The sequence below is a fragment of the Rhineura floridana genome, chromosome 4, assembly GCF_030035675.1.
Source record: "Rhineura floridana isolate rRhiFlo1 chromosome 4, rRhiFlo1.hap2, whole genome shotgun sequence".
Taxonomy (NCBI): Eukaryota; Metazoa; Chordata; class Lepidosauria; order Squamata; family Rhineuridae; genus Rhineura; species Rhineura floridana.
In genome coordinates this window covers 209,261,043-209,286,284 of record NC_084483.1, presented here as the reverse complement: position 1 = coordinate 209,286,284, position 25,242 = coordinate 209,261,043, and the positions used below count along the sequence as shown (strand labels likewise).

The 25,242-nt window shown below is 47.3% G+C and overlaps 1 protein-coding gene across 1 annotated transcript in view; it reads left to right on the top strand.

Annotated features, from left to right (window-relative positions):
* The window catches only part of KCNK3 (potassium two pore domain channel subfamily K member 3), a 109,823-nt gene extending 85,977 nt beyond the window's left edge, over window positions 1-23,846 (top strand). Inside the window, exon 2 of the mRNA XM_061625882.1 lies at window positions 12,161-23,846. Coding sequence (XP_061481866.1) covers window positions 12,161-13,068 — 908 coding nt within the window. The 3' untranslated portion in view covers window positions 13,069-23,846. The remainder of the gene's footprint in view (window positions 1-12,160) is intronic.
* The last annotated feature ends 1,396 nt before the right edge of the window (window positions 23,847-25,242 follow it).

The following is a 25,242-nucleotide window of genomic DNA, read 5'->3' as shown; positions in this document are numbered from 1 at the left end:
AGCAGCATAGACCTATTACGAGAGGATCCCAGGACTGATCCCTAACCTCTCTGGTTAAAAAGGATCCCAAGAAGGAGGTTGACAAAGGGCACCTCTCCTTGGGGGCTGGTGTCAGCAAGAGAAGAAATACAATGTGAGATGGGTCAAGGCAGGTCCGACTCTGTGTGAGACAGCTGCTCATGTCCAATCTGCAAGATTTCTGATTTTCCAACTCTTGGCGTGTCTTCTCCCTCAAACCCCCAACATTTGCCAAAGCTATTTTTGTCTCGTTTTGTTTTTCCAAAACTTAAAGGCTACCCAAGGGCATAATATCTATTGCCACAATCCCTGACTCATCCTGGGATTCGTGAAAGCTGCTCCCTGAAGGACTGCCCAGGGGAGAATTTTGCGTCCTTTGACGTTGCCCTGGAAAGGAGAGCCAGCCCAGACAAGCGACAGAGAAGGTCACGTTGTGCAGCTACGCAGCCCTTGCAACACCACGGCTCTTTCCAGAATCTGAAGGGCTGCCATGCAGAAGATGGGGGGCAGGACAAGAAGCGAAGGGTGGAACCTGAAGAGAAGCAGATTTTGGCTAAACATCAGGAGAAACTGCCTAACAGTAAGAACTGTCTTGGCAGTGGAGCCGACAGCCTTGGGAGGTGGTGGCCTCCCCTTTGCTGGAGGTAAGCAGAGGTTGAATGGCCACCTGCCAGGGGTGCTGTACTTGCACATCCTGCATTGCAGATCCTGCACTGAGTGGAGGATGGGACTGGATGATCTCCAAGATCCCTTCCAACTGTATGGTGCTATGGATGCATAGGTGCAGTGCTCAGAGATCTGGTGTGATCTGCATGCAGTGGGCAGCAGGATAGTCAGCAGAAGGTGCCGTATACTGAGTTGGAGCAGTGGTTCATCTAGCTCAATATTGTCGACACTGACTGGTAGCAGTTCTCCAGGCTTTCAGAAAGGGGTCTCTTCCAAGCCTACCTGGAGATGCCATCGGGGGTTCATACCTGGGACCTTCCTTCTGCATGCAAAACAGATGCCCTACCACTGAGCTACGGTCAGGTCACACCATGCATTTCAAGCACATTCGATACACATGTAAAACACATGGGATGGTATTCAGTGCTAGTCCTACTCAAAGTAGACCCCCTGAAGTTAACATGCAAATAACATGGCTTCATTAATTTCAGTGGGTCTACTCTGGGTAGGACTTAGTGGACTGCAACCCATGACTTCTCCCAAAGAATCCTGGAAACTGTAGGTTACCCCTCACAAAGCTACAATCCCCAGCGCCCTTCACAAATGACAGTTCCCAGGATTCTTTGGGGGAAGCCATGCACTTCAAATGTGCTTGAAATGTATGGTGTGGATGCGACCTTAGCCTCTTCAGTGGGGTTCACACAAGGGCAGAACTGGCAGATGGCAGCAGCAACAACCCCTTCCCAAGAAGATTGGTAGGAGCTCTTGGTCGGCCACCTCTGTCACCATCATCTGTGGCTCAGTACAGTAGCGGTGTGAAGTGGCATGGACAGTTGGCAGGGGTGGAGGGGTGGCACCCCCTGCAAACTGAAGTGCTTTAGGGTGGCTGGGATGGGCGCAAAAGAGACCCACAACTGGAAGTGACAAGTGAGGGCATGAAATCCCAGCAGCAAACCTTGTCCCTTCTCCGGCTCCTCTGCTCTGCTCTCCAGCCCACTCCCTTCCATCTCAAACGTCTATTAAATTGAGAGGGATTAGGGAAGAAGAGAACGTTAATCCTCAAGGAGCCACAGAGATCAGCTGTCAGTGGGTTATCAGATCAAAGTTTCCACAGCATTAACTGAGCCATTTATCCTTCTTCTGAGAAGGTTTTCAAAATAAGGGGGCAGCGTCAGCAGAGAACTGTTGTTGTGCCTTTTAGAAGAAAGGGGTGGTATCCGTGATCCCCCCTCCTTGCAGTTTTGTGCGTTGACAAACAGCAATAGACTGAGAGTGATTTTGCAGTGGGAATGTCCACAGTCAGTGGGGCTGATGTGAAAAGAGCAGAAGAGGCCTGCAGCAACTGCATCACGCCAAAGGGGGCCCATCTAGTCCAGCGCCCTGTTCTCACAGAGGCCAACCAGAGGCCTCTTCCAGGGCGCCCGCAAGCAGGACGTGGGCGCAACAGCACTTTCCTCACTTGTGGGAGGTAGAATTGAGCAATCGTGGCTAGTAGCCACTGGTAGCCTTACCGCCCTTGAATTTGGGAGAAAGGGTGGGATAGAAATTAATTAAATAAACAAAGCCACCCAAGTTGGTGGACAACTTGTAGGTTTCAGTTCCGTGGTTTAATTGTGTGCTATGTGAAGATGTACTTCTTTTTGTCAGTGTTCAGCTTCAGCACTTCTATTCCGTCGAAACATCCTTCTATTCCGCTGGCAATTGGGAAGGCCAAATGCCCCCATTGCCCTTTGGGTGAGCTGGGCTAGCAAGAATCTCTTTTTGCCCTTTGGCATTCCAGTTTCTGGATGCACCTCTTCCCCCAAGCACATCACCCCAGCCTCCGAGCATTTGCATGGGTTTCAGCGTTTAAAGCCATAAATCACAGAAGAGTGCCTTGGACCTGGCGTGTGTTAGAAACAGTCTTCTCTCATACATTCCATGGTGACCCACCAATTAGAGGATCCTCTGGGGTTCTGTGTGCTTCACGCTATGGGATTCTCTTCCCATGATCTCGGACCAAAGGTCTGGTGTGAGCAGCTTTAGGGAACATCTTGTTAACGTCTTTCCCTTGTGGGCTGGTCTTTGGTATCCAGTCGGTTTGGGCCAAATGCCATTTTATAGTTAGTACAATAGAGGCCCATGTGCTTGGTTGGTTTGCATTCAGACATGAGAATTCCATGTTCTCATCCTTTTGCTGATCAAGGACTGAAATAAATTTATTCATTCATTCATGTTCTCATCCAGAAATGGGGAACTTTCTTTCTTTCTTTCTTTCTTTCTTTCTTTCTTTCTTTCTTTCTTTCTTTCTTTCTTTCTTTCTTTCTTTCTTTCTTTCTTTCTTTCTTTCTTTCTATATTAAACATCTATTCCACCGTTCCTCCCAGAAGCAGCATAGGGCAGTAAACAGAGAACAAAACATCTCAAAATATCTCAAAAACAAAACATCTTAAAAATCTTTTAAAAAATATTTTAAAGCATCTTAAAATGCAGTTCCAACACAGATGCAGACTGGGATAAGGTCTCTGCTTAAAAGGCTTGTTGAAAGAGGAAGGTCTTCAGTAGGGACCGAAAAGACAACAGAGATGGCGCCTGTCTAATATTTAAGGGGAGGGAATTTCAAAGGATAGGTGTCACAACACTAAAGGTCCACTTCCTATGTTGTGCGGAACGCACCTCCTGATAAGATGGTATCTGCAAGAGGCCCTCACCTGCAGAGCGTAGTGATTGACTGGGTATATAAGGGATAAGACAGTCTTTCAGGTATCCTGGTCCCAAGCTGCATAGGGCTTTATAGACCAAAATCAGAACCTTGAACTTAGCCCGGTAGCTAACTGGTAGCCAGTGCAATTATTTCAGCAGTGGGGTGACGTGTTGGCTATACCCTGCCCCAGTGAGCAGTCTCACCGCTGCACTTTGCATCAGCAGCAGCTTCTGGACCAACCTCAAGGGCAGCCCCACAGAGAGTGAATTACAGGAATCCAGCCTGGAAGTTACCAGTGCATGGACAACAGTGGTCAGGGTATCCTGGTCCAGAAATGGCTGCAGCTGTCTTACCAGCCGAAGCTGGTAAAAGGCACTCCTAGCCACTGAGGTCACCTGGGCCTCTAGTGACAAAGATGGATCCAGGTGCACCCCCAGACTATGGACCTGCTCTTTCAGAGGGAGTACGACCCCATCCAAAGCAGGCAACTGACCAATCATCTGAACTCGGGAACCACCAACCCACAGCACTTCCGTCTTGCTAGGATTCAGACTCAGTTTATTGGCCCTCATCCAGCCCACCACTGAGTCCAGGCAGTGGTCCAGGGCTTGCATGGCCTCTCCCAATTCAGATGTTACAGAGAAATAGAGCTGGGTATTGTCAGCATACTGCTGACACCTCACCCCAAATCTCCTGATGACTGATCCCAAGAGCTTCATATAGATGTTAAACAGCATCGGGGACAAGATGCTACCCTGCGGCACCCCACAACAACTGCCAGGGGGCCAAAAGACAATCACCCAATGTTATTTTCTGAAAACAACCCTGGAGATAGGATCGAAACCACTGTAAAACAGTGCCTCCAATATCTATCTCACCAAGTCGGCCCAGAAGGATACCATGGTCAATGGTATCAAAAGCCACTGAGAGATCAAGTAAAGGTAACAGGGTCGCACTCCCCCTGTCCTTCTCCCGATAAAGGTCATCCATCAGGGCGACCAAGGCCATTTAGTCTTTTTGGCGCCAGGTAAAAACTTACCTTTTTGCCCAGGCTTTTTAAATTTTGTAAATTTTTAAATATTTTAAATTTAACATTCTAAATTTAATATGATCTTAATTTATAAATCTCAATGGCAATTTTATTAATGTTTTATAATTGTACTATATATATATATATTTTCCACACTTGCTCATATTTTAATTGTGATTTTATTTGTTGTACACCGCCCTGAGAGCTTTCTGCTATAGGGCGGTCTAGAAATGTAATTAAATAAAAATAAATAAATAAATAAAATAACCAGGCCTGCACCCAGATTGGAATGGGTCAAGATAATCTGTTTCATCCAAGAGTACTTGCAATTGCTGTATCACAACCCTCACAATCACCTTCCCCAAGAAGGGGGTATTTGCGACTGGGCAATAGTTGTCACAAACCAAAGCTTTTTCAGGCACATTCCCTCATGTGCCTGGTAGGTGGGGCCAAAGGCAAAAATGGGTGGGGCAATGGATGTGACTCTTCCCTTTCTGCAAAGTCAGAGGTTTCTCCATTGACTCACATCTCTCTGTCCCCCTTCCAGACCATCCAAACAAGCAAGGCAAATGATCACGGTACAAGGACGCTTTCCAACCGCGCAAAAACACTTGAGGAGGGTGTGGAGCAGGACCATTGAGGGGTGTGGCCTTTGGAGAGTGGAGTGGCCAGGGGACAGTCACAAGGGGTGAACTGGGAGGCCTGGAGGGCTGCAGTCAACCCCTGGGTTCCCCACGCCAGTTCTAATCCCCCTTCAGCTATGAATCTCAGGATGACCACTTTGCACACTTCCTCTACTGAAGGCCTTCCATGTATTAATTTAACAGGTGTGTCAGTTGCCATGCGTGGTGACTGCTCGCAGAGGTTCTCTGCATCACCTTTGGGCAGGGAGGCCACCTGGTGCACACACAAGACATGTACTGTGAACTGTAAAAAGTGACTGTGTGATTGTTGCATGCCGTTGCATATCAATTCCCTACACGGAAGGTGTAGCACATAGTATGGTGCTTCCTGGGGGCTTTGGATACGTTGCTTTCCCCCCAGTCTAAGCCCTACACCACAATATGGGTTTTATAACTAAGGGCCTGCTTCAAGCCTGATAACTGTGTTGTAAGGACGCATGAGGTAACCAGGGTGAAGCACTTTGCCCTAACTGAAGGCACCCCTCTCTCCCCCCTCCTTCCCCCACCTCAATCTTTAATTAGACTTGGCGAACGGAGCTATTTAACTCACTCTTTGGAAAATAGCGCTGTGAATTCTGAGCAAATGCAGACAGATGTTGTGCTCCTGATGACATTAACAGGAGATATACACATTTTTGCATGATGATTTTCCTTAATATGTACAAAGTTTTACAAAGAAATTTTCCTTGATATACTGCATTTTTGCATGATATTTTCACTAATAAATGCATTTATTTGCACATTTTACCCCAGTATATGCATTTTTGTACACATTACTTAGCTGGAGAACCGCATTGCAAAATGTGGAGAACTGTGCATGTCAGAGGATGGCTGTGTTTTGGTTTCTGTGGTGTTTTGGAAAGTGTGAATTAGGCAGGTCCGCCTTTAAATGTGACCTGAATTGAATTTATCCCCCTCAACAAACACACCCAGTTGGATCAGGCTGCACAGCTAAAATCCTAAGCTAAAATTGGGAGTATATTGGACTTACTTCTAAGGAGACATAGACATAGCCAGGCTGCATTAATATTTTTTGTCGCATCCTTTAAAAAAAAAAAAGCTTGTGATTTTTTTATACATGCCCCAATTCCTTGAGCGGTGAGAAATTCCGAGGGTGCAGTGCTTACCCAAGTTTGGAGGTCACTGGAGGCTTATGGCGCTTTCTAATAGTTGAGCTTAGTTACAAATATACAGGTTGAGTATAGGTGGAGATACACAACTTCAGCCAGCCTTCTCCACCCTAGTGCCCTGAAGTTGTTTCGGACTGCAACTCCCATCACCCTGAGCACCATGCCGCCCTGTTGCCTGAGACTGATGGGAGTTCTAATCCAAAACAAACGGAAGGCATCTGGCTAGGGAAGCCTCAAGGATGGCTCAAACACTCTAACAGATCTCAAACCTTTGTTGCCTTGCCAGATTTCAGAATCCTTAGCCAGGAATGACTGTTGGGGGGTGGGGGAATGAGAAGAGCACGGCCTTTGTCAAAATGGCTCTCATCTTCTGTAGCGTCCCCAGCTATTTCATTGTTCTGGGGGGGGGGGATTTCCCTGCCATTTCCCATGGTCCCAGGCTGTGGTCTGAAGGCACATGAGGCCAGCTCCCCGCTGAAGCTAAGCAGCATCAGTTGTGGTCAGTGCCTGGATGAGAGACCGCCTGGGAACCATATGTAAGCTGCCTTGGGTTTCATGAAAAGAAAGGCGGGGTATAAATGGAATAAATAATAATAATAACAACAACAACAAAGGAATGTATGGACAGCCCTATAGCTGCATCAGGCCAACAGCCCATCTAGTCCAGCACTCTGTTCCCACAGATGACCGAAAGGGAAGCCTCAAGCAGGACCTGAGTGCAACCGCACTCTCTCCCCACTTGTGTGATCCCCAGCAACTGGTATTCCCGGACACGCTGTCTCCGACAGAGGAGGGAGAACATATGTTAGCAGATGCTTCCCACCTGGGTTAGAGCTGCTGGGAATTGCAATCCAAATCCATGGAGGATGCCAGGTGCTCTGCCGGGGCAGAGGTCCTTGTCAGTATTTGGCCAAGGCAGTGAAGCAGCACACCAGGGCCACTCTTTTCCGCTTGGGTTTATTCAGAGGGAGAGGAAAGATCATAGCAACCAAAAGGAAAGGAAATGGCCAGGGCAGAAGCTCACACCCCTCTGGTTGCCAGGAACCCCTGTTGCAGCCTGGAGACCACGCTCCGGGGCCAGGCAGCCATGGCACGATCCGTTCCTCTGATCTTTCTTGGGACATCTGGGCACGATGGTGTTGCCCACCATCGGCTCCAGTGCGTCATGCTGACTCTTGCTTCGTGAATCACTCTCCGCACGACCCTTTTTCTTTTTGTAGCCTTCTCTGTTTCTCCGGGCGCACATTCTTTGCCTGGTGAGATAAGCCATCTCTGCGCACTGCACTGAAGCAGACTTGATGGGTCTCCCTGAAGGCAGGGGCCTGGTGAGGATAGGCTGCCAGCAGGGGTGAGAAGCCTCTTCAGCCCTTCCCCAGGCAAGCCCCTTATTTATTTATTATTTAATTTATACCCTCCTGCACTAATGGCTATCCCTGATCCTGGGGGGGGGGGGACATGGAGTTGCAGGAGGGAGCTCTGTCTCTTGTGCCCAAAGCACCTCTGGAATAAAAAGCCACCCCCCACAGGGCAGACAGTCTGCCGCTTGTTTCCAGAAGGAGATGGAATGAGGCAGGAGTCTCCTTCTCTCCTCCACCCCAAATCACCTGCCTCCCTGCAGTTCTCTGTACACAGCTCAAGGGAGGGCAGGAAAACAACTGCAAGAAGCCGTTTGCAGCTGGACTGACCCTGACGACAACAGGGCCTGTGCAGCGCTGACTTTTTCAGAAAAAGAAAGTTTCCAGGTAAAAGCCAGTCCATATGTACTTTGCACGTGCTCAGGAACACTTTCCATTCTTAATATGTCATATGGGTGTCAAAACTGACTGTAGAAGGAAGGCCCCTTTTGCCTGCCTCTGATTCAAGTGGATTTGTTGTTGAGACTGTGAAATATGTTTTTGTACAGTTGTGCATATGGGATTTAATAAGGAGTTTGGTAGTTTCTAAAAAATAAATAGAGGAGAAAAGATAAGAAATAGAAAATGAAGGTAAATACTGTTTCCCTTCAAATCTTCATAACTTTATACTAAGTGCTTCTTTTGGTTAAAAAAAATGAAGTGCTGGTACTCATATCCTGCTAAAGGTACTCTGGATGTCAGCATGGGCAATAAAAAAAGTGGTGCTGGTACTCAGTACTGGCGAGCACAGTCACAAAAAAGTGCGGTGGTAACGCAGCTGAAGCTCTGCTCATGGCCGGAGTTCGATTCCAACGGAAGGAGGAAGTCGAATCTCCGGTAAAAGGGGTCGAGGTCCACTCAGCCTTCCATCCATCCGTGGTCGGTAAAATGAGTACCCGGCATATGCTGGGGGGTAAAGAAAGGCCGGGGAAGGAACTGGCAATCCCACCCCATATATAGGTCTGCCTAGTAAGGAAACGACTCACACTACAAGTGCGGGGACACCTTTACCTTTAATAATATATTATGGGACAAATTTTTAAGTGTTGAGTTTTTAAATAACATGACTTTATTAAATAAAAAAGAAAAGGTGCCAAGCCCCACAATTTCGCACATTCTGTTAAAAAAAAAGAAACTGAATTTAATCATGTTTGTTGAAGCTGCCCTGTGGCCCTGGCTTCTGAAGTCACAGAAGTCACCCACAAGACATCTCAAAATTTAATTTGCACTGATGCTCTGCTTTTATGACATTGACACAAAGATGATTTTGTTCATTTGTCCAAATATTTCTCCAAAAAGTCACATTCCACAGATCTGGCTGTTAATAACAGGCACTGATGTTATGTATACCACAAGCTTGTGGAGGTTTAGTACAAAGTCAGCTCCACGTTCTTCCACTTATTGTCATGTGACTTTTTATCTAGGGCTGTCATTTCTTTAAAAGAAGCAAACTCTGGTCACAATAGATTGTTTTATCACATACTTTAATTACGGATGTTTATACTTTAATGTTCTAACTGGGTTGTTTTATTATGATTTTAATAATGGATGCTTATATTTTAATATTTGTGTAACTTATTTTTATACTTTGTAAACTGCTCAAAAGCCTATTTTGTCAATAAGCGGTGTATACATTAAATAACAACAGTGACTCGTACAAGATTTGTTTTCCACTTCCACCACTGCTAACGGAGGCTGTGAGATTAACAGTGCACAGTCTACAGAAGCAAGCTGCATTCAACTCAAATAGACCTACTTCCCTGTAAGGGCATATAGCAGCCTTCACCAACCTGGTGCCCGTCAGATGTTACGAATGACAACTCTTATGGCCATGCCGGCTGGTGCTGATGGGAATTGCATTCCAAAACATCTGCAAGGCATCTGGAGGCAAGAGGTGGCTGGGGGATAGAGCTGTGGCTAGGGATGGAAGGATTTGTGTGTTTTGGTTTCTCGTTCCTTTCTGTCGTCTCTCTTAAGTTCATTTCCACATCAATTTGCATAAAAAACAATCTCATGAAAATTCATCAGTATTTTAGTGCGAATTTCTCCCAATATAAACATTTTTGCATGTAATTTTGCCTCATGTCATGCTTTTTTTGTATATTATTGTCACAGATATATGCATTCTTATGCACATGGTACTATAGGATTTGCATTCTTGCACACATTCCTTGGATGCAGACCTACACTGCCAGATGCACAAAGGTGTGAATTCTGAAGGATGGCTGTGTTTTGCTTTGCATATTGTTTCAGAAAGTGCACAGTGGTAGGTTCACCTTTAAGTGTGCAGGGGATCAAATTTATTTCCATTTGTCATGCCCATTGACAACATTATTATCTTCCATAACTTGCCTCATCCTCTCCACTGGTGACCGACCATCACAGCATCTTGTGGTACCAAATTCCATTGTGGTTGTTGTTATGTGCCTCCAAGTCGACTGCGACTTATGGCGACCCTGTGCATCAGCGACCTCCAAATTCCATAGCAGCCTAAATATTTCCTTATATGTTGAATGCAGACTCTCTGTGCAGGAGTAATGTAAATAATTTTTATTTTTAAAAAATAATGTAAATAAGGGCCTTAATATATATATATAATCTACTGCCTTAAGTCAATGACCTATCAGTTTCATTGGATCACATTGCTTGTGAATTTGGTTTTTTGTTTTTTTTTAACATTTTGCGACATGGTGAATAATTTCTCCTTATGATCCTCTGTAAATAAGTAAAACAGGTTTTTGTAAAGAACAGGCAACTGACTCAGAAAAGGGCAGATCTGATATTCTTGTTGGTCAAAGAAATGGGAGCAAGTTGATTCAAAATCACCCAGAGAACTGCGTTCATCCCGTGGATGGTTGTGTTTAACTTGGACTGGGAAGTACAAGGCCATATGAAGCTTGTGGGCTTCCCTTTAAGGTGCCTGGTTGGCCATTGTTGAGAGCAGAACAATGGACTAGATGGGCCTGGGTTCAAACATCCCACCTCTGCTGTGGCTTCCTGGTGCGATCCTGGGCAAGATATATATATTTTTGCTGCCTCGGTTCTCTTTTTGCAACATGAACGTAACATTAGTTCTAATACTTCTTAGGGTTGTTGTGAGAGTGATTCTGTAAAGCTGATTTTTTAAATTTAATTTAGATTTAAAAAGATATGTAAATCTTGGTACCTTTCCTGGCAGGTTTGGGACTAAGGGCTGCTTCCTCCCACATGACCCCCCCATCACATGGCAGAAGTTCTTCTGAGTGCTTCTAAAGATGCCTTTTGATTGCTGGAAGGAGATTGGCCAGCTGCAAATGATTGTAACTGTGTTTATCCATTCTAATGTGCAAACTGGACCCAGGAGGCTGTGCCAAAGATGCTGCCAAAGTTGAAAATAGCGGGGGGGGGGAGGGAGCGAGGGAGGGAGACTTGACGGGCTCCTAATGATGAAGGGTTTTCCATCCCCCACTCCAGTTCATTATGAGCTGAGTTCACAACTTCGCTTAAGTTCAGGCCCAGCTCATAATGGGTTAAATGCCAGTCAGCCCTACCACTAGGTCCCCTCTTCCCCACTAGGGGGAGCCAGCATTGGAGAGGAGGGCTGGCTGGCTTGTCGGTCCCACAGGTCTGGATTCTTCTGAGCATGCCCAGGGGCAGCCATTGCGGCTGAGATGCATGAGGATTGTAGCTGTTTCGATTTAACTGATTGCAAAACCTTTTTTGAGTGCAAGCGTCAAGCGTGCTTACAAGCTGAAATCGGAAAAGAAAAGGCTGTGTCCCCAGTCGCAATAGTCTCTCATGCAAGGTCCCTGGAGAATCTGATTAAAGCCTTTGGTCCAAAGGAAAGCCTTTGCTGTCCAATTCTGTACACCCCAGCCAGCAGATCAGCCGTGGGGATAAAACCCAGCCAGAAGGCGCAGGTGTCGGGGTCAGGGGGGAGCACACCTGGGGTACTTTGCATAGCTACACCACGCTCAGCCCCCTGGACTTTCTCTCCCTTCAGTTCCCGCTCCCAGCTTCCAGCTCTTCTCCGCTCCCTCTCCTTCCTTTCCAGCATCTCCCTCTCCGCTCTGTGCACCGTACAGGTGGTCCTATGATAAGCCCCCAGGTCCCTGATCCATCCTTTCTCCCTTTCCCATCCCCCTGCATGTCCTCACCTTGCCTGAGGTGGGCACAGCTCCAGTCTGCAAACTTGGTGGTGTGGCTCCATATGTGCCCAGGCTGCAGGGACAGGATGTTCTTTTTTTAGGGTGGCATCCTGGTGATGGAGTGTTATAGCTTCTCCTGGCTCTTGTACCGGCAGCAGGTGGACATGGACTGGAAGAGGAGGACCTTGGCACAGATGGCCACACCTCTGAGTTTTCAGGCCAGGGTGGTGCCCCGTCTGGATGTGGCTCCCCTCCCTTCCACCCGGCCACTGTTTTGGATGAGGAGGTGGAAGCAGCGCCCAACCCACCTATCAAGCCAGGATGTGGAGGGGGGGACCCTTTCCCTCCTCCTTCCCCGAGCAAACGACCCCCGTAATCTGTTAGGTGCCACTGACCAGCTTGCCTGTGCTTTGTGTCTTTGTTCCCCAGGGTACGGACATGCAGCACCCAGCACCGATGGAGGCAAAGTCTTCTGTATGTTTTATGCCTTGCTGGGGATCCCACTCACCCTGGTCATGTTCCAGAGCCTTGGCGAGAGAATCAACACCTTCGTGAGGTACCTCCTCCACCGCATCAAGAAGTGCCTTGGCATGAGGCGGCCGGAAGTGTCAATGGCCAACATGGTCACCATTGGGTTCTTCTCCTGCATCAGCACCCTTTGCATTGGAGCAGCCGCCTTCTCCTACTATGAGAACTGGACCTTCTTCCAGGCCTATTACTACTGCTTTATCACCCTCACCACCATTGGCTTTGGGGACTACGTGGCCCTTCAGAAGGAGCAGGCCCTTCAGACCAAGCCCCAGTACGTGGCCTTCAGCTTCATCTACATCTTAACTGGGCTGACCGTCATTGGGGCCTTCCTCAACTTGGTGGTGCTACGATTCATGACCATGAATGCCGAGGACGAGAAACGCGATGCAGAGCACCGGGCCCTGCTGAGCCACAGCGGGCAGCCCAGCAGCGTGCACACCACGGACACTACGGCCTCCTCGACCGCTGCTGCGCTTGGGGGCGTGGGGGGCTGCGGGAGCAGCAGCAGGAGAGGGGGGCTCCGGAACGTCTACGCCGAGGTCCTCCACTTCCAGTCGATGTGCTCCTGCCTCTGGTACAAGAGCCGGGAGAAGCTTCAGTACTCCATCCCCATGATCATCCCCAGAGACCTGTCCACCTCAGACACCTGCATGGAGCAGAGCCACTCCTCCCCCGGGCAATACCCAGATACTCCGTCCAACCGATGTTTCTGCAACGCCCAGCGCTCCGCCATCAGCTCCGTCTCCACAGGACTCCACAGCCTCTCAGCCTTCCAGGGACTTATGAAGCGCCGTAGCTCTGTGTAAAGGGTCTAGGGAGCCCCTTTCAAGACTGCCCTTAACCACAGAGAAAGGGGGGGGAGGAGGAGGAGGAGGATGGAGCCACAGGTGCACAATCCCAGGCGGAGAGAAACGGCATCAACCAACCCTAGAATTCATACAGATATATCTATAAAGAGAAAGGAAGGGTCAGCAGCAGCATGCATGCATCTTGGGTGTGCGCAAAGAAAGGAGGTGCATAGGCAGATGGATCAAACTCTGGGTTGGCCTTCCGGGTCAGTCAGTGTCCTGGAGAAGCTCAGCTTCTACAGCTGGCACTAGGAGTGGGTTCAGCTGCCTGCCCCTATAGATCAGGAAGGGAGGGAGAAGAGGTGACCCCCCCCCGAGGGTAGACATGGAGGAGCCTGTTCTCCCCAGGAAGGGAGTCTCAGACACGCCTTCAGCTAGTCACAGTTCTAAATGTTCACTTTCGTAGCAACTCCACAAAATGTGAAACTTGAAAAGAGGTCTTTGCACCCTTAGAGGAGTGTTGTATGGGGCAGAGAGGCTCTCCTGGCTGTGTGCGTGCGTCTTGATTTATACCTCTGTGGACTGATGGAAGGATGTAGCAATTCTCCCCACCCCCAGCCAATAAGTGGGGGCAGGAGTGGGAAATTAAGCACCGCAGGACCCACTCCATTTATTTGATCCCCTTCATTTCAGCGGTGAGTGATCGCCTCTTTTCCCTGTCGATGGCGTGCCATGCATGTAGAGGGCTATGTGCATCTGACACGAGGAAAGGAACTTGTTTCTGAACGTGTACAACATAGCATGTATGGTGCTCAGGTGTATAAATAGTGGTTGCTCTCAGGTCAGCAAAAGCCGCCATTTATGTCCATGTGTAAAGAGCAGTCGCTGCTCTCTGTCCTCCAGAGTACAAAGTACTCCAGAGTATGAAGCAGCTCCCTGGTGGTGCCTCTGCCTTTGTGTGTACACAGCACCGTTGCATTTGCCCTCCTTTGCAGCTCTGATGCACATAGGTCCACTACCAAAGCCCTTATACAGGTGAACACATTGCACTTGTAATACCCACAACCCCCCCCATGGATCTCAAAGTAGCGCCTCATAGATTTCCCCTCTTCTCTTGACCCCTCTCTGCCGCTTCTCGCCCTCTGCAGTGTTGCAATTGTAGCTTCCTCTCAAATCCGTCTCTCTTGGGGTTGGTGGGAGTGGCCCCTTTTTCAACGAATGTTTGTATCGCTCTCAATGTCTGACTTGCTGATAGGAGGGCAGTACATGCTCAGGTCCGTCCTCCAGCTTACCAAGAACTTCCCAGCCTCTTTGGATGTGCTGATTTACTGTGAAAGAGCAATATCCATTTGAAAGAGGTGAGGCCTGTGCCTGCTAGGCAAGATTGGGTCAGGGAGAAGTCCACTGTCCCTGAGCCAATCGCTCGTGTTGGAAAACCAACCACGACTCTGCCGCTGATCTTGGCCAGTGACCTGTGAACTAACCCATGTAGCCGTTTGGGCCATTCTTGTCAGGGTTTCAGCCAGGCCAGTGGCCATTGTGTCAATTTTCTGTAAGCGCTGAAACACATGATCAGAAGCAGCAGACCTGTCCATTTCAGTCTCTCTTAGCTTCTCATCAGTTCTCCACATTTCCACATCAGTTTAATGAAAAGAAAAAAGTCTCATGAAAATTCATCAGCATTTTATGGCAAATTTCTGCTTATGGGCACATTTTTATATGCATTTTTGCAAAGCAATTTCCCCTAATATAATGCAGGTTTGTGTGTTATTTTCACAAATATATGCATGTTTATGCACACTTGCCCCTAGCATAAGATTTCTGTACACATTACTTGTCTGGAGAAGGATGGCCTTTCTTCGGTTTGTGTATTGCTTCTGAAAGTGCGAATTAGGTGGGTTTGCCTTTTATTGCAGACTGAATCAGAGGTCTCCCCCATCCCTAATCACATGATCCTGCATTTGCTGGGCCCAGCCACTTCAGATAGCAGGTATGTGTGTGTGTATTTGCATATTTGCCCCACAAAATAAGCTAGCATGTTAGGGAAAAGACTCAGCTTAAACCTCTTCTCCTAACATGCTCTTTTTATAATATGTTCAGGGAACTTTGTTACTTGGGAGAGTACTCAAATGCGTGCCTCTCCACTTGCAGTCTGAAGTGGTACAGTCCAGCAAAATATGCCCCCCCCACTTCTTCTCATCACGTTTCAGCTCTAAGTCCCCCTCCAGCTTTGTTACCTAAGATCTTTTCACTGGTGATGTCAGCAATTGAAACTAGCTCTTAGAAAAGGCAAACATTTGTAGCACTCCAATGCCACCCCAACTTGAGCTGGGGAACAGGGGACACGAGTGTTTCGGTGCATCTTCAAATGCCAGTTCAACCGCACCCTTGGAGAAGCAGGCTAAAAGTCCACCGTGACTCACGATCTGAAGATGTGTTGAAATGATCTGCCAACCAGCTGCTTCCTGCAAACCAGCTGCACCCAAATGGTTGTGTGAATTGGCCTTCCAGCCTGGGTCGAAGTCTGTGCGATGGTCACCTCTGGCTTATATCTCCCCTATTGCAATTGATTCATTTCATTGATTTGTATACACTTTTACCCCCATTATTGCTTGCCTTACCCTGTCCAGGTAAGCTGCAGTGACAACAGGGTTGGGAGGGGCGCTCTATGGCTCTGCCCCACTCACCACACAGGTTGGCCAAGGCTGGCACCATTTGATGGCCAGGTTGGGCCCTGACCAAGGCCCCTGAAGGGTCCCTGAGGGTGGGAGGGTGGCACTCCTGTTCCGTGATCTGCAGCAGCATTGGGTCCTGCAATCCGACCCTGCTGTGGATTGCCAAGAGGGAGCTCCCAGGCACCCCCTCAATACAGACAGCATGGGCTTCAATAAGCCCACCTGCACACCCCACCTGCCTCTCTGTGTGGGCATGCCTGTCATCACCCAATATGGCAGCAGGGGCTTCCCTAAGAGGCTGCTGCCTCTGCCACCATCTTGGTTGATGGCAGGCATGCACGCTATGCCTACACATCATTCACATGAGAGGTAGTGGGGCATGCATGCAGGCTTACTAGCACCACGCTGCCTGTATCAATGGGGGTGATATTGGGCTACAGTGCTGGCCCCAGCTGGTGCTCAAGGGCCCAGTCATGCCTGTTGCCAGCCCTGCAGGCAGCAGCTGTTTCTGAGCACTGCCCCCCCCATTCCGTTCCTTCCTGGGGCAAGTTCCACTGGGCTTTTCTTGCCCCCCGCATCAGTAGTCATGACCTCTTGCTTTGGAGCAAAGAGCCTTCATCTTCTTCCAAGGAGCCTTTGCTTTCCTTTCCATATACTTGCTATCATCAATGTGGAGAGAGCAGAGTGTGAGGGTGGGTGGGGGAATGCAGAGAGTGAGAGAGAGAGAGGATGACAGGACTGCTCTGCTTCTTGGCTCAAATGGGGACACGCATCAGCAAGCAAATTAGGCTAAGACGGTCTTAGGCTAAAGCTGTTTATATTTCTGCCCACGTGTCCCCGCCTGCCGTGGCAGAAGTATCCAGCCTGGTGTCACGTAGGCAAAGGAGAAACATGAGGCTGCCTGGTATGTGCATAGGGCTGCCAGGGTCAGGGCCTGAGACTGATCTTATATCTTTAGGAGAAGAGAAAGTCAGCCAAGTGCAGGTGTTCTTGCAACACTGTGAAGTACTTGTTCCCCTCTATTCAGCACTGGTTAGATCCCATCTTGAATACTGCGTCCAGTTCTGGTCTCCACACTTCAAGAAGGATGCAGACAAACTGGAACAGGTTCAGAGGAGGGCAACAAGGATGATCAGGGGACTGGAAACAAAGTCCTGTGAAGGGAGACTGAACGAACTGGGCATGTTGAGCCTGGAGAAGAGAAGACTGAGGGAAGATACAATAGCACTCTTCAAGTACATGAAAGGTTGTCACATAGAGGAGGGCTGGGATCTCTTCTCGATTGTCCCAGAGTGCAGGACACGGAATAATGGGCTCAAGTTGCAGGAAGCCAGATTTCGACTGGACATCAGGAAAAACTTCCTAACAGAGCCATAGGACAATGGAACCAATTCCCTAGAGAGGTAGTGGGCTCTCCGACACTGGAGGCATTCAAGAGGCAGCTGGATAGCCACGTGGATGCTTTGATTTGGATTCCTGCATTGAGCAGGGGGTTGGACTTGATGGCCTTGTAGGCCCCTTCCAACTCTACTATTCTATGATTCTATGAAACCATCACCCCAATCTAAGATGTGCAAAGGATGGATTTTGGGGTCATAGGAATTTAGCAAGCTGCCTTATGACCAAGTCGGACGGTTGGTGCATCTAACTCAGTATCGGTGATGCTGTTTGCCCGTGGATTTCCAGGGTTCCAGGGAGGAGTTTTACCCACTTGATAGCACTCTGCACATGCTCGTGAGTACTCCTTTGCATATTCAAGGGCTCAACTCCAGTGTTCAAAACATGGTTAAACCCTGTCTCAGGGTTTAAAGGGTGGCACTTATGGCAGCCAAAGCAGGCCTTGCACCACTTCTCCATCTCCAGCCCTTCCTCCTTCTAACTCGGGGGTAGCCAGTGTGGCGCCTTCCAGAGGATGATGGGCTACAGTTCCCAACAGCCCCAGTGGCCAGCATGGCCAATGGTTAGGGATGACGGGAGCTATAGTGCAATGATATCAGGAGGGCACCACATTCATTCCCCTTGTTCTCAGTGCTGCTGAATGGAAAGCGAGCCCTGGGTGTTTTGACACAAAGCGTGGATGATCTCTTTCCAGAAAAGGAGAGGCTGCCTTGAGCTGAGCGAAAGCCCTTTTCTTCTCCCTCCTTCAGGGCAAGGGAGTTTGCCTTCTGGCCAGTGGAGGCTGGTGCCTCTGTGTCAGTGGGGCAGGAGAATCCGTGCCGGGTTTTAGTCTGAACTTCCAAGGAGCTGTCCAAGGTGCTTTCAGCCACTGCTTTTCGCCATCCCAAGACTGCTTTCATGACCTCTTCACACATTGCATTTTGAAGATGTCCGCCTAAGATGTTTTTAACTGTGTGCAGCTCAAAATGTGAAGTGAGGATGTGGCCAACAGGTGCTTGGCATCACATGCCTCATAAACAGGCTGGCCTCGTGGCCTCTGTTACAGTGGACAGTCTCTATTGGAAGGATTGTCTAGTTCAAGTCCGATTGAGAGATAAAATGGGAGAGCATCAAAGGCCTTGAAGTTGCGCATCCACAGTTGGCACCTGGGCAGCAGACTGATGTGGGGGGCACACCAATCCCCCGGTCACAGCCTCCCCCACTTTGCTGGGACATATTTTATTTTTATTTAAATTAGAGCAATTCCTTCTAAATTTGACATCTGTATGGAAATGTTGTGCAAATTGGTGCCCACTTTTGTCCTTTGCACGTGATGCATCTCCTCTTTCCCCCCCATAAATGCATAAAAGTGGCCAACCAATTCAGACAGGTACACCTGTCAGACAGGCCGGGTAGGCTGAGGCTCCCTGTTGAGCATACCTATCTGGTTGCAAACCTGTCTGTGTGGCTTTGCGAGGTGTGACGTGGCCTTCAGAAGGAAGTCTTGCCATTGTGGTTGCTTAGTAAGGTAGTTGATACCAGTGGCTGTGCAATGGCTTGAATGTATCCAGGGAAGTGTGTGTGGGAAGGGCCACAGAGGGTCTGCTTTGCGTGCTGAAGGTTCAGGTTCAGTCCCCAATGGCAGCATCTCCAGGGAGGGCTGGGAAAGAACCCAGTCTGAAATTGTGAAGAGCCACTGCCAGTCAGTGTAGACAGTATGGAGCTAAATAGACCAATGGCTTGGCTCAGTATAAGGCAGCTTTCTGTGTTCCAGTAGCAGATGGCCTGGTGGGGCGGAAGCACTTAACTGACCTCCCAGCAGGTGAGTCATTGCTGCTTACCAGGAGGGGGAAGTGAAATGCAGTGGCAACTGGATTGGCTCAGCTGGTCCGTTTGCGCCACACTGATCTCGAGATCCTCACTGCCACCTTGCCCCTCCCCTTCCCAGTAAGGAGTAGCAGCTCACCTGCTGGAAGACTGGGTAAGTGACTCTGGCCTATCACACCGTCTACTACTGCTATGCCCCTGTGTGGGAGGTGGCAACTTGTGCTTTACCACATGCCCAGAGACTACGAGTGCAGGACATGAATGAGATTTTCCCCAAGTCTTCAAGATTTTTTTAAAAATGTTATTCCATTATTTTCATAATTAAGAACTATTCATTTTTAATTCAGTAATTAAAATCACCTTTGTTTCGTGAGGAAGGCTGCAGTCCTATACATGCTTCCCTGGGACTGTTTCACTGAACATAAGCCATATTGCTTCTGAGTAGACATGTAATGGGTTATGCTGTACAATATCATGTGTTGTATCCAATGTAGCGCTAAGTTAATGCCACTTAGTTGTTGAGCTGGTGGAACATTGATTGTGCGCAAGGGAAAACACAAGTACATTACCAAAGATTGCTGTGCACTGGATTGCACAACAAGAATCAGCAGTTGCGCATCAAGTTGATGCTAGCACAACTGTTAATAATAATAATAATAATAATAATAAAATCTTTATTTATACCCCGCCCTTTTTCCAAGTGGAACTCAGGGCGGCTTATGACAACATAAATACATATGATTAAAACATTCAAAATTCTACATTAAAATAAGATTAAACCATTAGCAAGATTAAAACAGTTAACATCCACTTAAAATAAATAAAACAAATTAAAATAGTGCAATTTAGCAATAGAGAATGCAGCAACCTCTCAACGAACTGTCCTAACCACCTTTTATTCTAAAAGCCTGCTGGAATAAAAAAGAACTGTTGCACTGGATTCCTTTGTTGTGCAACCTTTAAACTCTGCTGTCCCACAAGCACAAGGGCTTTTGCACTAGCGGACAGAACATTGAATATGGACCCATGTCTCTGATTATTTCAATCTGAAGGGGAAAAAATCACTACCCTTAAACAAATATAACTTGAAAAGAACAGAATTAAAGTAAAGCATACAACTGTAAATTATATAAACACATATTTTTAATTTTCCATAGAATAAAATGCACAGCATATGTTTTTAGGATAACTTTTTAAAATTGGCAGTAGCCTTTAAGTGGGATAAAAAAGTGATTTCTTTATATTGTTTATGTTATGCTATGGATTTTTTTTAAAAAAATCTATGTTTATATAATTTACGATCATATGTTTCTGATTATTTCAAGCATCATAAAGATAACCTAGATGAGAAATGATATTCCTTACCAATTCCAAAATCCTGTCAGTTCCTAGAATGTATGAACCAACTGATCAGATGTTGACCTGGGACTTTCACACACAAACACCATTGATTTGCATTGCACTTCCAAATCATGGAAATTGCTATTGTCTCACCATTTGTATTGTTTTGCCATCTCTGCAGAATATAACGGCTCACAAAATATCCCCAAAGGCCAATTCACACAATCTGGTTAGTGCAATGAAATCTTTGGCCATGCTGAGGGTCATGGGGAGGTGCCTGTCATGTGACCCCAATCTGGAAATCTGGTGCCCTCATGCCGTGAAGGAAGCATTGGCTAAAGTTTTAGGGACCCTACTAGCCAAGGAAATGTTGACTGTAGGTTTCTGTCCCCCCCCCAAGTTCCCTATCTCTTTCCCGCACTCTGTAAGACAGCCTTCACCAATCTGGTGCCCTCTGTGCTGGCTGGGGCTGATGGGAGTTGTATTCCAAAACATCTGGAGGGCACCAAGTTGGAGAAGGCTGCTGTAGAACATCTGAGCTCTTTGTCCAAGCTGAGTAATGGCAGGGCCAGTTCTCAGTTGGAATGTGTATGACAGGCACAAGGCACACAGAAGGCTGCTTCCTTTGTGCTTCTTGCTCCTCGCCCAGCTGCATTCTTCCACCAGCACCCTCCTTCCCCACATTTGTGCCTTTGCTTTGGGCTGTAGTGGCTCAGTGGCAGAGCCCCTGCTTTGAATGTAGAAGTCTCCAGGTTCAATCCCCAATGGCATCTCCAGGAGAGTTCCCTGCTTCGAACCCTGGAGAGCTGCTGCCGGTCAGTGTTGGCCATACCAAGCTAGATGGGCCACTGGTCTGATTCCGTAGAAAGCAGCTTGATAGGTTCATGTCATCAAAGATGCAGCATTTCCCACCATGCCCGATACGGAGTGGTAAGAGATGCAAGGACCTCTGGCTGGGTTCACGAGGTTGTCCGACCCTGGCACCCTCTTGTCACCAAGACATTGTATGCTTATCTGCCACCTTTAATGCTGCAGGAACCTCCCCCAAGCTGGTGCCCTCCAGATATTTTGGATCGCAACCCACATCAGCCCCAACCGGCATGGCTATGCTCCCATCAGCCCCAGCATCGTACAACCCTGATGGCTGGGGCTGATGGGAGCTGTAATCCAAAGAGGCACCTCCCTACAGCACTCTGGGATCTCGTAGGAGGGCTCAGAGCAGCTCTTCATCTGGTTTGTGGCAAGACACTGCTCATTATGCAGCACACGGTTCCTAATCCGTTAGGAATGGCCTGCTTGAGGGGTGCCTGGAAGCATGTGTGTCCACTGGAGAGCAAGGTGTGGCAGTTGCCCCCTCCAGATGAACTGTAACCCCCAGTTCCCCAGCTTTCATTTAAAAGCAAGAGTATGTTTCTAGCACTTGTAGAACCTGAGATATGAGGTGAAATGCCAAGACGCCATCCTTCTCATTCCTTTTGGAGGGAGTGTTTTGCTTTGCCCCCCTGCTCCTCCCCCAGGGAATGCCTGCAGGTGCCCATGCCTGGAAGCATCTGCCTGCCCACAGGATGCTGGACTAGATGGGCCTTTGTTCTGTCCCAGCAGGGCTCTCATCATTAGCCTTGCAAGGATAACATGTGGAAACTATATATGTTGATCATTATGATCATCTTTACCACAAAACAGTAGGCCTCCTGCTAGAGGAAACCAGGCACACACACTAAAGCCATGCCAGGACAAATGAGTCAGCACTTGAAGTTACATGCAACATCAGTGATCAGAACTGGGGCCACGTTGTGGGAGACTTAGGGCATGTTCAGACTGAAGTCGCTCCTGGACAATCTTGCTGTGGTGGATCCCAGAATATTTTGATTACCCTTCCTTATGCATGATCTACTATCTCTCTCTGTCTCTCTGAAGCTACAGCCTGTTTTCACTGAATTCTAAATTTTACCAGCCTTGGCACATCCAAGAAAATGGGCATACTCTAGTCATTTGCCGCAAGATGAAACGAAGGCAAATCAAGAGCCCCCTAATTATGCAGAGACTCTTTTCCCTGCATTGAGTTCCATTTGGCCTCTGATGAATCATTTGGCTAGGAAAACAAATCTGGATGGAAGGAAGTTACAGGATTGTTATCTCAGAAGAATAGATCACATAAACAAATATGAGTTCATGTGCAACCCAATGAGTTATCAGAAGTGATTCTCCTATAACGAATGTGACGAGAGGGGAGCCATCTATGATGGAATGTAATGTTTGTTTTTAAATTATTTCCTGGTTCTGCTTCAAAATCAGAGCCTTTCATCCAATCCCTTGACTGCAAGGAAAATTCTCAGGGCTTCACTGCTGAGGAAAATCAAGATAATGCCAGGATAATAATGCTAAACTACAACACCCAGAGCATGAGTAACAACAGTGACATTTGAAAGCAAGTGAAGTGAGGTGTGGAGCAGAAAAGCAATGGTATGATGTGCCCCCTTGCCACTTCCAGCGTCAGAATGGCAATATTTTCCCCCCACAACTGGGACAGAAATCATTGGCTGGGTGGGGTGGTGATAGAACAACTGGGGTGGGGTGGGGAAGTGGTTGTCATATAACTGGGAAGGCAATGGCTGTTAAGCAAAGGAAAGGGAGGTCCCAGCTGTCTGCACAGTGTCCCCACAGACACGCCACCTCAGATGGACAAGCTGACCCTAAAACACCAATAAAAAGAAAACATTTTGGACGCATGGTTTGTTGCAAAATAAATCCAGAAATCATTGCAAGTCTCTGCTGCAAAAGAATGAAGCACATTAAATGAGAAAGACAAAGCCTGTAGATATTTCTCTGGTTGGAACTGTCCCCACAGCCTATTGCATTGGTGGCACCACAGCCCTGGCTCATTCCTATGCCCCTCGTTTGCCAAAGAACTGCTCTGCTCTCCCTTTCTAGCCAAACTTGTGTGGCAGAGACCCGGTGTCAAGTCTGGAAGGAAATTAACCCTGGCCTACTATCTAAATGTAAGATGTGGCAGCTCCATGACCGATGCTGCAAGATGCTGGGGAAATGCTCAAGGCTTATGTAAGGCCAATGCTCAGCCCTATCATATTGGTTTCTTCCTTTTTGCAGCCAATCCACTCTGACTATTAGCTTTTGGTGAATTGAAAGGGCACCAGGAAATGGGAGGGGGCAACAAGAAGGCAGTGTTTTTGTTTAGAAAATGACAAAGCTGAACCTGCATTTTGCAATTTTTTAACAAGCAAATATTAAAACCCGCATATTTCTAACACTTGAGAACATGTATATAATGTTAGATATGGGATTTTAAAGAAGAGCTATTTATTATAAACGATGCTATGTACACACCATATCTCTAAATATAGACCTATGTCTTGCAAGAGTGCTGCAAGAGAACCTGCTTTGGAGCAATTGGGGAGAATTTTATTCTTAATTGGGGTTTTTTTTCACCCGTAGAAGAAATAAGAGTTGGGGGAGGGGGGGAAGTTGGAATAAAATTGCTCCTGGACAAATCTCTTTTTCTCATCATGCCAAAGCCTCTTTGTACTGCTGTTTTACTTACTTTTCATTTTAGAAACAAAATAAAGTCTGAATTCAAGCTCAGCTCTTTCTCTCTGTTTGTTCTTTAAACAACTTTCCAGAAAACGGAGACGTCATCCATTTGCAGTGTGTTGTTGCTGAAGCTCATTTGTGCTGGAAAACAAACACATCCATTTGGGTAGGATGTCAGAAGTCCCGTAAACTGAAATTTGATCATAAATGGTTTGCCTTTCAAAGACTTCCTCTGCAAATGCTGACGGCAAACATTTTCTGAGTGCATGGATATTTGGCAGATATTTGATATTCAGCACCAACATTTGACATCTAATGATTTTTTCCCCAGTAGCATCAACCTTCGGGCAGTATCTTGCCAACTGACATGCAGCAGCAGATAGTATTCTTTATTATCAAGTTTTAAAATATTAGGAAATGTTAAAACAACAAATATCCTGTATCCAAACACAAGAGAACAAGTTGCCTCTGGTAGATGAAGCTCTTTCCATTTGAGCAGAGGTGGGGAACCAGTTTCAGCCCAAGGGCACCTTCGAGTGGGGGCATGTAGCCATGGGGGGCAAGGCCAGAGGCAAAAGTGGGTGGAACAGTGGGTGTAAATTATACCTTTGTGCACTAGGCTAGGTTCTACAGACACTCACACACCTGTCTCCAGTGGGGGCTCCAATGTCAGTGGGGCAGTGGAATTTCCTACAGGTTCTAGTCTGTACCTTCAAGGAGCTGTCCAAGGAGCATTCTTGGATAGCTCCTTGAAAGTTCAGACTAAAACGTGGAGCAGATTCCACTGCCCCACCAGCCACCAACTGCCACTGTCTTTCTCTCTCCACACAACCATGATCAGAGTCCAGGGATGTGTTCCAGTCAGACAGAAACACTCAGGGAGAGTGCAAAGCGAAGCTAGTGAGGGGTGTAGCCTGAGGAGAAGCCCAAGGGATCCTGAGGGCCATATTTGGCCCCTTGGCCTGAAGTTGCATTAGAGGAAGGGAACCTTTGCATCCCATCCAATAATTCTTGTCTGAAAAAAATACCTCATTTAATTAAAAATGTCCTTCTCAAAGCTCTTGAAAGAAGTCAATTTGTTCATTAACACAAAGTTCCAGTTTCTACATTTTCATATGTCTCATGGTATTCATCATTTTAACAAGAATCTACCTGTGAATAGCATATTTGCCACCAATACCTAATAATGCTCCCATCTGTCATTTAAAATACCCTACTAAAACAGTAAAAGGAATTCAATAACATCTCTGATATAGATGTTAAAGAAAACATTATTCACAGGTATATAACACATCCATCAACCATAGAACAAAACATGTTCTCGGTATTCCTGGGTGCATTCCCACCTGATATGACAGAATGTGCCTCTGGCATTTTGACATCTCGTCAGCACATTCTATACGCATACACAACCACACACTTG